This window comes from Pelophylax lessonae, assembly GCF_965119305.1.
Source record: "Pelophylax lessonae genome assembly, chromosome: 11".
Taxonomy (NCBI): domain Eukaryota; kingdom Metazoa; phylum Chordata; class Amphibia; order Anura; family Ranidae; genus Pelophylax; species Pelophylax lessonae.
In genome coordinates, this window is record NC_138778.1 from 203,104,934 (window position 1) to 203,117,153 (window position 12,220).

Below are 12,220 nucleotides of genomic sequence, written 5' to 3' on the forward strand. Positions count from 1 at the left end.
ATATATATATATATATATATATGTATATATATAAATAAAAAAAATCCTCAATTACCAGCCCTTAAAAGGGCTTTTGGGGACACTAGATAGATATAGATATATATATATAAGAAGAAACAACTCAATTACCAGCCCTTAAAAGGGCTTTTGGGGACGCTAGGTATATATATATATATAAAAAAAAAAAAAAAAACACAAATACCAGCCCTTAGAAGGGCTTTTTGGGGTGCTGATATTACAGCAGTAGTGGACCAAGAACACTGCAAGACCAGGAACACTGACTAACTGTCCCTAGCTTAACAGCAGCAGCAGCAGCTCTCCCTACTCTCACTACACACACTGCTTCAGAATGATCTAAGATGGATGCTGCCCTTGCTTATTTATAGGAGGTGGGAGGGTGTGGGAGGGAGGTATGCTGATTGGCTGGAAATGTGTCTGCTGACTGTAAAGTTCAGGGTCAAAGTTTGCCTCAATGATGTCTTATGGGGGGCGGACCGAACATCGCATATGTTCGCCGGCAGCGGCGAACGCGAACATGCTAAGTTCGCCGGGAACTGTTCTATACATCTCTACTCTTCACCATACGTGCAGAAAGCAAGATGGCCTCTTACCAGAACGATATGTAAATGGCGCTCTCTGAAATCATGGGGATTATCAAACTGCTTCTCTCCATACAAATAGGTGTAGCAGGTTCCCAAAGTTCACCAGGGCTTATATCATCCTCTTCAACACGCACATGCAAAGCAACAATAGCCAATAGTGCATTACCCTTTATGCCTTGACTGGTCACCTAGTTCTCCCATAGAAATGTAGCCATGGGCTGAAGTTATGTCTCAGATGCTTTGCTGGTCCTTCAGCCCAGATGGTCCATCAAAAAATCAATATTGAGTTGGCCCACCCTTTGCAGCTATAACAGCTTCAAGTCTTCTGGGAAGGCTGTCCACAAGGTTTAGGAGCGTGTCTATAGGAACGTTTGACCATTCTTCCAGAAGCACATTTGTGAGGTCAGACACTGATGTTGGACGAGAAGGCCTGGCTCGCAGTCCTCGCTAAAATTCATCCCAGAGATGTTCTATCAGGTTGAGGTCAGGAATCTGTGCAGGCCAGTCAAGTTCCTCCACCCCAAACTCGCTCATCCATGTCCTCATGGACCTTGCTTGGTGCACTGGTCCAAATCAATTGGTGGAGGGAGGATTATGGTGTGGAGTTGTTTTTCAGGGGTTGGACTTGGCCCCTTAGTTCCAGTGAAGGGAACTCTTATGGGCCATACACACTATACAATTGTCTTTAGATTTTTTCCTTTAGATTTACCAAAACCATAAAATATGAGGTCAAACCTAAACACTTTCAATTTGTATGCAGTCAGGCAGGCCCTTGCACTACATAGTTGAAGGTAAATCTAAAAACAAAAGTTGTATATTGTGTATCACGCTTTAAGGCGTCAGCATACCAAGACATTTTGGACAATTTCATGCTCACAACTTTGTGGGAACAGTTTGGGGATGACCCCTTCCTGTTCCAACCTGACTGTGCATCTGTGCACTAAGCAAGGTCCATAAAGACATGGATGAGAGAGTTTGGTGTGAAGGAACTTGATTGGCCTGCACAGAGTCCTGACCTCAACCCGATAGAACACCTTTGGGATGAATTTGAGCGGAAACTGCGAGCCAGGCCTTCTCATCCAACATCAGTGCCTGACCTCACAAATGCACTTCTGGAAGAATGGTCAAACATTCCCATAGACACAGTCCTAAACCTTGTGGACAGCCTTCCCGGAAGAGTTGAAGCTGTTATAGCTGCAAAGGGTGGGCGGCCAACTCAATATTGAACCCTACGGACTAAGACTGGGATGCCATTAAAGTTCATGTAAAGGCAGGTGTCCCAATACTTTTGGTACTACAGTGTATATGTGCCCAGGTCAGATTTCATGAATCGGGTTTACAACCACTTTAATGCATTAAGGTAAAAAAATCTCGAGGCTTATAGCTGCAAAGGGTGGGCCAACTCAATATTGAACCCCATTGACTAAGGCCCATTTCACACACTCCGTCCGTCGGACGGAGTCTGTTCTTCTCAGCGGGGGATCGAACCACCGATCCCCCGCGGAGCAGGAGGATGACAGCTGTTCTCCGTGCTGTGTGCGGAGACACAGCTGTCAGTTCCCCATGCATCTCTATGGGGGAAATAGGATGGGAACAGACCGTCGGTCCGTTCTCATCCGATCCCATCCGCTGGACGGATGAAAAATAGGGTTTCCATCCGTCCAGATTTGACGGATCGGATGTCAGCGGACATGTCTCCTCTGACATCCGATGCCCCATAGGGATGCATGGGGGGACCGTTCAGATCCGCCAAAAAAACCGACAGGCGGATCTGAACGGTCCGCCTTTGTGAAGGAGCCCTAAGACTGGGATGCCATTAAAGTTCATGTGTGTGTAAAGGCAGGTGTCCCAATACTTTTGGTAACAGTGTATTTCAGCCTGTTCTATTCTTTTCACAGTGAGCATGCTCTTCACACAGAAACTCCGGCCGTCCATAGATGCACTTATGTGGCTGAAGCACGTAAAAGCCTGTCCTCTTTGCTGCTGCATATATCTGTTACATGGGTGGCAAGAGGTTAGTATGTTCTGCGACTTTATCCTAAAGCAGCCACATGAGCAAAATTCATCCCATGGTCTTTTCCCTATACACAATCTGCTGTATTTACCGAGGCGTCTGCATCAATAAGGCTTCTTATACAAACATATGACCAGCAGGAAATTAAGGCGATAAGTGAGTAAGTCAATAAGCAATGTTTGCAATGGGAATAGAATATGAATAGCTAAACCAGATTTGCAAAAAAACAACTTCAGATATCGGTGTCTCTTTAATTTGACAATATTATTACTGGGTAATCAGAAAGATCAATGAGAATCAATGTCCTTTTAAAGCTGCATTAAACTCAAAAGCAAACATTGATTATACTGCAGCTTAGCAATCATTAGATGTGATGGCAATTCAACCTTTTGAAGAACACAGGCCACTTAAGGCCCCTTTCACACAGGCGATCCGATCCGCCTGGAGAGTTTGCTCCATGCATCCCTATGGGGCAGCGGATGTCAGCGGAGACATCTCCGCTGACACCAGCTGCTATCCGATTCCGAACCTGTCCGGGAAATCCGGACGGATAGAAACCCTATTTTCCATCCGTCTGGCGGATCGGATCAGATGGGATCGGATGAGAGCGGACAGGCGGTCCGTTCTCATCCGATCTCCCCATAGAGGACAGTGGGGATCTGACAGCGGGATCTGAGCGGAGACGGAGCTGTCATCCGCCTGCTCTGCGGGGATCAGCGGATCGATCCCCGCTGAGCAGAACGGACTCCGTTCCGTGCGGAAGGACCCTAAGTGATTTGGTAACTGGTTGCGGGCCACAATGAAATGAAATGGTTCAGAATTTCAAATGTTTTATTTGGAATAGCATAGCATAATGAATATCAGGATCATCATTTTCCATGGGACCAATCCCCGTTGGATGTAAACAATAAGTGCAGTGCTAAAAAATCTAAAATGATAATGAGTGTCCAAATCAGTGCTATAATGAGACCAATAGCCACATATCAAACTATAATGAGGCTAGTCCATCTGCTAAGGATCCAGTCAAAGATATTGTAAGTCCTTGAAGAAGCGAGTCATTCAAACGCTATAATGAATATAGGAAGATCTTCTTGTTATATAGGGTAAATGAAAAGCCACCAGTGCACTTCTTATTTATAAAGTCAACCCAAATAGTGCTCCCCTCCACCGTGCCTATGCACTCACCAGATGGCTGGTTTATATAGTGAAAATAATATAAAATTGCAGCGCTAAACCAAAATATATAGACATGTGACCACGTGTGAATAAATAAACGCACATATATATATATATCTATGCACAAAACAGGGGGCAGGAATTTAGGGAAAGGACAGACCAGATTGGGAATAAAACTCAGTTGTGGAGGAAAGAGGTACCTTAGGCAGAGCCCATACATTATGCAGTTTTCTTTCTTTCAACCACAGGTTGAAGGAAAAAAACATTTTTTTAATCTACCATCAATACAGTTTTGATGAGGGAATCCCTCCCGCAGCACTATTGTGTTCTACCAGCAGAAAGCCTTCCCAACCTGCAGAATACAATGATCACTGCTGGCAGGTAAAAAAAATTGACAGGCTGGTTGTACTGAAGTCAATCGATAGCTCGACCTCAGTAAAACCGGCCTTCCTGCTGAATCGGCTAAAGTTCGGTCCATCTATGACTGACTTCAGGGTCTGGGTTCAAATAGGGCCAGTTGTGATGGAAAAAAAAGTTTTCTGGCGTAGGAAAGGAATTTGGACACAAAACATGAGCAGCTTTAGAGGAAAGAACAAACTAGTTTGGGTAAAAAAAAAAAAAGGGTCAAAAAGACGGGTTGGGCCCATAAGGATAAAATGACTTGGGTCCAAAGGAAGGAAAGAAAGACTTGGGTTCATAAGGACTGAGAGACTTGGGTCCAAAAGAAGAACAGAAAGACTTGGGTCCAAAGGAAAATGGGCAGAATGACTTGGGTCCAAAGGAATGACAGAAAGACTTGGGTCAATAGTAGGACAGAAAGACTTGGATCCAAAGGTTGGACAGAAAGACTCAAATCCAAATGTAGGACATAAAGACATGGGTCCACAAGAAGGAAAGAATGACTTGGGTTCAAAGGAATGACAGAAAGATGTGAGCCCATAGTAGGAGAAAAACACTTGGATCCAAAGGTAGGACAAAAAGACTTGGATCAAAATGTAGGACAGAAAGACTTTTTTTTCTTATTTTCTTAGGAAGGACAGAATGACTTGGCTCCTCAAGGAGAGAATGACTTGGGTCCAAAGGAATGACAGAAAGACTTGGGTCCAAAGAAAGCACAGAAAGACTTGGGTCCAAAGGAATGACAGAAAGACTTGCGTCCAAAGGAATGACAGAAAAAAATTGGGTCCATAAGTAGGACAGAAAGACTTGGATCCAAAGGAAGGACAAAAAGACTTGGATCCAAATGTAGGTCAGAAAGACTTGGGTCCTTAGGAAGGACAGAATGACTTGGGTCCTTAAGAAGGACAGAATGACTTGGGTCCAAAGGAATGACAAAAAGACTTGGGTTCAAAGGAATGACAGAAAAAATCGGGTCCATAAGTAGGATACAAAGACTTAGATCCAAAGGAATGACAGAAAAACTTGGGTCCAAAGGACTGACAAAAAGAATTGGGTCCATAAGTAGGATAAAAAGACTTACTGTAGATCCAAAGGTAAGAAAGAAAGACTTGGGTCCAAATATAGGACAGAAAGACTTGGGTCAAAAGGTAGGAGAGAAAGACCTGGATCCATAAGATGGACAGAATGACTTGGGTCCATAAGATGGACTGAAAGACTTGGGTTCAAATATAGGAGAGAAAGACTTGTGTCAAAAGGTAGGAGAGAAAGACCTGGATCCATAAGATGGGCAGAATGACTTAGGTCTATAAGAAGAACAGAAAGACTTAGGTCCAAAGGAAGGACAGAAAGTATTGAGTCCATAGGAAGGACAGAAAAACTTGGGTCAAAAGGAACGACAGAAAGACTTGAATCCAAGCGTAGGGCAGAAATACTTTGGTCCAAAGGTATAAGAGAAATAATGGAGTCCATGGGAAGAACAGAAATGCTTGGGTCCAAAAGAAGGACAGAAAGATTTAGTCCATAAGTAGAACAAAAAGACTTTGAACCAAAGGAAGGACAGTACGTTTTGATTCCATAAGTAGGACAGAAAGACTTGGGTCCAAAGAGAGGACAGAAATACTTGGTTCCAAGGGTAGGGCAGAAATACTTTGGTCCATAAGAAGAACAGAAAGATTTGGGTCCATAAGAAGAACACAAGGACTTGGGTTCATAAGTAGGAGAGAAGAAAATGGGTCCATAAGAAGAACAGAAAGACTTGGGTCAATAGATAGGAGAGAAAGACTTGGGTCCATAAGAAGAACACAGGGACTTGGGTCCATAAGTAAGAGAGAACAAAATGGGTCCATAAGAAGAACAGAAAGACTTGGGTCCATAGATAGGAGAGAAAGACTTGGGTCCATAAGAAGAACAGAGAGACTTGGATCTATAAGGACAGAAAGACTTGGTTCCATAGGTAGGACAGACAGACCTGGGACCATAAGAAGAACAGAAAGACTCGGATTTATAATTGTTTGGATCTACCAGCAGAACAGCTTTGGACAAATGGGGTAAAGGGTTGGGGGGGGGGGGGAGGGGTTTGCAGTGGAATGCATCATTATTGGGGCTCCTGCCTTACAGCCTAAGGTTTATAAGTTTGGAACCCATTCAGGACAATACCTGCATTGAGTTTGCATGAGCTAGTGTGGGAGTCTTCCCACATTCCAAAGACATTTGTAGGTTAATTGGATCCTGTATTAGTATGCATGCAGAGAGTGGACCTTAGATTGAAAGCAGTGACTATACATTATATAAATACATTATAATTAGGTGTGTGCAATAAGAAAGGGTGTCACCTATATAGATGACTGCTGCCTTTGGAACTGTTGGCATTTAAGCCACCTAATGACCCAGTTCAGTCCCTCCAGCTTCTTCCTGCACAGCACAGCCTGTACACCAGGAACAGGAAACCCTTCTACAGCTGACACGTGGAAATATAAAAAAAAGTTTATCTGTGATGTAAAAAGCCAACCCCTCCCCCACCCTGCCTGGGGGTTTAGAGGAAACACTCAGAGTTGCAGCCTCAGTCAAGCAGGAGGAGTTGGTGGACTATGATGATCATCTGGGGGTGCTTGTAGGAAAATGCTTCTCTGGGCTAGTGTGGGATAAACCCCCCCCCCTTGTCCTTCTGGATGGCCACCAAAGGGGGAAAACATGTTTACAATAAGAGTGAAGTGGACCTCCTGTTACAGAAAGATGGGTTGCAGAGCCCCCAGCATGGAGATAGAACCAAGAAGCCCAGTGGGGACCAGCACTGGTCAGAGTAAGTGGACACATTGGATCTGATGAGGGTTGTATATGAGAATGGGGTGTGTGGGACTGCTGCTAATCTAGGGTGGAACCACAAGTGCCAGCATGCTTCTCAAGGTGTGCTGAGACTTGTGTTGCTGGGAATTAAACTACAAATCCCACCAGGTTTCTCAGGGTTTCCATGGACTTGTGTTGCTGGTGGAACTACAATTCCCAGCATGTTTCTCAGGGTTTGCTGGAACTTGTGTTGATGGAGTGGAACTACAAATCCCACCATGTTTCTCAGGGTTTGCATGGACTTGTGTTGCTGGGGTGGAACTACAAGTCCCAGCATGTTTCTCAGGGTTTGCTGAGACTTATGTTGCTGGCAACAAAACTACAAATCCTACCATGTTTCTCAGGGTTTGCATGGACTTGTGTTGCTGGGGGTGGAACTTCAAGTCCCAGCATGTTTCTCAGGGTTTGCTGGGACTTGTGGTGTTTGGGGTGTAACTACAAATCCCACCATATTTCTCAAGGTGTGCTGAGACTTGTGTTGCTGGGAATAAAAACTACAAATCCCACCATGTTTGCTGGGACTTGTGTTGCTGGAGTGGGACTACAAGTCCCATCATGTTTCTCAGGGTTTGCTGAGACTTATGTTGCTGGCAATAAAACTACAATTCCCAGCATGTTTCTCAGAGTTTGCTGGGACTTGTGTTGATGGAGTGGAACTACAAATCCCACCATGTTTCTCTGGGTTTGCATGGACTTGTGTTGCTGGGGTGGAACTACAAGTCCCAGCATGTTTCTCAGGGTTTGCTGAGACGTATGTTGCTGGCAATAAAACTACAATTCCCACCATGTTTCTCAGGGTTTGCATTGACTTGTGTTGCTGGTGGAACTACAAGTCTCAGCATGTTTCTCAGAGTTTGCTGGGACTTGTGTTGATGGAGTGGAACTACAAATCCCACCATGTTTCTCAGGGTTTGCTGGGACTTGTGTTGCTGGGGTGGAACTACAAATCCCACCATGTTTCTTAGGGTTTGCATGGACTTGTGTTGCTGGGGTGGAACTACAAGTCTCAGCATGGTACTCGGGGTGTGCTGAGACTTGTGTTGCTGGGGATGGAAGTACAAGTCCCAGTGTGAAAGCACAAGCACCATCACAGCATTCATCACTTTGCTAGAACTGCAGATTCACTTTATTTAGAGACCAAACTGGATTTCCCATAAATATTTACTTGTGTTTTATACATTTTTGTAAATGTTTTTTATTACATTTGTATATCCTAGATTTGTGTTACAATGTAACTATTTCACTTCTTGTCATAAAGAAGACTGATGACATAAATGAGAATTGGTAAAGTGAATGGCTGTGACAGCTGACATTTACAAACCTGCAGGAGGGCTCGTAAAAAAGGGGATCTGTGGTCTTATTCTGTGTTTTATTGGAAGGTCATGTAAAATTGTGTAGCGCTATCCCATGTAGGAGTCGCTGGTCCTCCAGTAAGTCCCATGTTCTTTGCCTCAACCTTCTCAAGAACCTCAGTCCCTCTGACACACTAGGTTGAGTGTACAAACATGCCATATCACAGGAAATCACTGGAAGTACAGTAAAACCTTGGATTGCGAGCATAATTCGTTCCGGAAGCATGCTTGTAATCCAAAGCACTCTTATATCAAAGCAAATTTCCCCATAAGAAATAATGGAAACTCAGATGATTCGTTCCACAACCATTTATTCATAAGTCCTTCAGTTTATAGTCCATATAAAAAGATTATAGCATTGCGATAGGTTATATAACCATAAAATGTCCATCCACAAATAGCCCCTTCCACAAGGGGATAAGAAGCAAAATCCAGTAGGAGCTACAGAATATCAAAGAGAAGAAAGGCGCCTCTAAGTGTAGCAATATGGTTCCATTTAATGAAGGTACAACATTTAGCAACTCACATGGTTGATGAATAAAACAGGCAGGCATCCGGGGTAAAGCTGTCCACATGGACTATCTTCTGCACCGCCGGCTGCCAGTCTGTAATCCTGACCGGGAAGACCACCCTGCAGTAAAGGGATCTAAAAACGAGGGGCTGCATGGAAGGGATGACGTAGATGGCGGTGCAGAGGATGGTCTATGTGGACAGCTTTAGCCTGAATGCCTGCATACTTAGATGTGCCTGTTCCAATCATCAACCATGGGAGTTGCTAAATGTTGTACCTTCATTAAATGTAACCATATTGCTACACTTAGAGGCGCCTCTCTTCTCTTTTATACTCAGCTGTGACTTGAAGCTGCTTGTATATCAAGACATCGCTTGTAAACCAAGTCAAAATTTATTTTAAAATTTTGCTTGTCTTGCAAAGCGCTCTTAAACCAAGTTACTCTCAAACCAAGGTTTTACTGTAATCCTTAAGGGCTTGACGAAAATCGGACGAAATATCCTCCGATTTTTCTCTCTCATGCTCGCGTTCACAACCGTTTTTAGTAGAGAGTGCATAAATTTTCACGAAATTTCTCGTCAGATTTTTTTTTTTTTGGGGACATTTGTTCCCAGACTTCCGGGTCGTCGGCAACTTCAGATCATGCGCGGTCTTTCGTATCTGATTTTTCACGGACGTACTGCATGCACATTAAACGAAAATTGGTTGTCTGGGGACGGACGATAAAAATTTTGGTGTTTGTCCCTCCGTTTTTTTTTTTCGTTGAAAATGTCGGGATCGGCTGCTGAAGGTTGTGTACACAATAGCCGAAAATCTAAAGATTTCACCTCGGGCGGGAATTTTCGGCAGATTTTCTACTAGTGTGTACCCCACTTTAGTACCCAATAAGAGTACTATATCAAAGAAAACCAGAACCAAACCAGGTAGTAAAGGCAAAATTTATATGTTGTCACTCAATAGGGTTAGTAACTAGGCAAGCATAAAATAGATTGTGGATGTGTGGGTTGAACTGGATGGACTTGTCTTTTTTTTTTTTTTTTTAACCGACTAACCATGTAATTACCAATGGTCACAACACAATTTTGCATACAAAGTGCGTAACAGTAGGGACTAGGCATAAGATGACATTTGGAATCCAAATCAGCATAAACAGTAGCAAGGCCACCTCAAGTGCAGCAGTGAGCAGTAGTAAAGTTTAGTCTATAAAGTGATGGAACTACACTGCCAGAGAGCGTTTATGGCAAGGATGCTAGTCCTACGCTGACTGGGTATGCACTCTCAATAGAAAAAGGAGGATGGTAGCAGAGTGGGTAAGGTAACAAAAGCAGCTTGCAAAATAATTATTATGGGAGATGTTCTTCTGCCGGCTATCGTCGGGGCCCTTTTAACCACTTGCCAACCAGCAGCCGCAGTTGGCAGGTTCCTGGGAATCGCCTTACCCCACGAGAGCAATCATGGGGGCGCGCACCCACTCACCAGCGGGGAACCCAGTCCACGGGATCCGGCGGCCGCAATTGCCGCTGGGCACCCGCAATCACTCCCAGTGAAGAGAGAACGGCGGTCTGCTGTTGTAAACACAGCAGACCGTTCTCTCAGCAATCAATGCAGAGCTCCTGTGTTCCTCCTCTTTAGGAATACAGGTCTCTGTATTGATTTCACAAGCCCATCCCCCACAGTTAGAAAACACCCCCTAGGCTCACACTTAACACTTTGATCACCCCTGGGTTAACCCCTTCCCTGCTAGTGTCATTAGTACAGTAGCAGTGCATATTTTTAGCACTGATTACTGTAGTAATGTCACTGGTGCCCCCAAAAGTGTCAAAAATGTCAGTTAGGGGTCCGATCTGTCTGCTGCAATGTTGCAGTCCCGCTAAAAATAGCAGATCGCCGATATTACTAATAAATAAATAAAAATGACATCTTTCCCCTAGTTTGTAGACGTTTTTAAAACCACTACCTGCCCAACGGCGTCATATGACGTTGTGGACTTTGAGTGGGGATATATGAATGACGGGTGTAGCTACAGGAATCATTGAAATATCTTCTTTTTCTGCCGGCGATTCCCTGCACCGTAAAAACAATTATAGTGGCTGTTCAGCATCCCCGTCAAAATATTTAAAAAAATGTAAATAAATTTTAAAAATGTAAAGCGCCCCCGCTCGCAGAAGGGAACGCATACTTACACCGCACTTGCATATGTAAACGGCATTCAAACCTCACATGTGAGGTATTGGCGCAAACGAAAAAATTCTAGCCCTAGACCTCCTCTGTAACTCTAAACAGGTAACTTTTTAAAGCATCGCCTAGGGAGATTTTTAGGTACCGAGGTTTGGCGCTATTCAGCAGGTGTGCGCAATTTTAAAGCGTGACATGTATTTATTTACTCGGTGTAACATCATCTTTCACATTATGCAAAAAAAATCAGGCTAACTTTTAGTGTTTTTTTTTTTTTTAATTAATGAAAGTTTCCCCCCCCCCCCCCCCCCAGAAAAAAGGCGTTTGAAAAATTGCAGCGCAAATACTGTGCAACCTAAAAAGTTGCAATGACCACCATTGTATTCCCTATGGTCTCTGCTAAAAAAAAAACATATATAATGTTGGGGGTTCTGAGTAATTTTCTAGCAAAAAAAAAAAGATAATGATTTTTACATGTAGAAGAGAAGTGTCGGAATTGGCCTGGGTGGCAAGTGGTTAAAATGCATAACATTTACAAAAGCTACATTAACTAATAATGCCAATCCGATAATGTGCAAACAATAAGGGGGTGTTTTAAAACTCAAAAAATTTTGGAACTCGCTTTAACAACAGTCCAAGTTAAAGTCAGTAGCTACAAATCCTGTAGCTGCTGACTTTTAATATATAGACCCTTCCCTGTCCAGGGAGTCCGCTATGTCAGCACCCCAGCCAATTTTCAGATCCGCTGCCGGATGCTGCCGCCGCCATTCACTGTAAGGGAAACCGGCAATGAAGCCTTTTGGCTCCCTTTTGCGCATGCGTGATGCACGCTGCACATTCTGTTTGGCTCGGCGGCGGGGGGGAAGGAGAAGCTGGTCGGAACTACCGAGGGATGGCACCACGGCGCTGTCTCCCGGAAGTGGGGAAGGGTACCTGTTAAAACAGGTACCTGTACCCCCCCTCCCCCCTGAAAGGTGCCAACTGTGGCACCGGAGGGAGGGAGGAAGCAAGCAAATGAGCAGAAGTTCACTTTTGGGTGGAACTCCGCTTTAACCCTCCTACAATATGGGTACAGTGTAGGTACTCTATAGTCTTGACATAGGTGCACGGTAGATGTGGTTCAGATGCGGTAAAGGTTCCATATAAT

At 44.0% G+C, this 12,220-nt stretch overlaps 1 protein-coding gene across 1 annotated transcript in view; it reads left to right on the forward strand.

Moving 5' to 3' along the window:
• Positions 1-6,735: 6,735 nt before the first annotated feature.
• Positions 6,736-12,220, forward strand: part of SLC17A9 (solute carrier family 17 member 9) — a 51,706-nt gene continuing 46,221 nt past the window's right edge. The window contains exon 1 of the mRNA XM_082272396.1: positions 6,736-6,991. Coding sequence (XP_082128522.1) covers positions 6,861-6,991 — 131 coding nt within the window. The 5' untranslated portion in view covers positions 6,736-6,860. The remainder of the gene's footprint in view (positions 6,992-12,220) is intronic.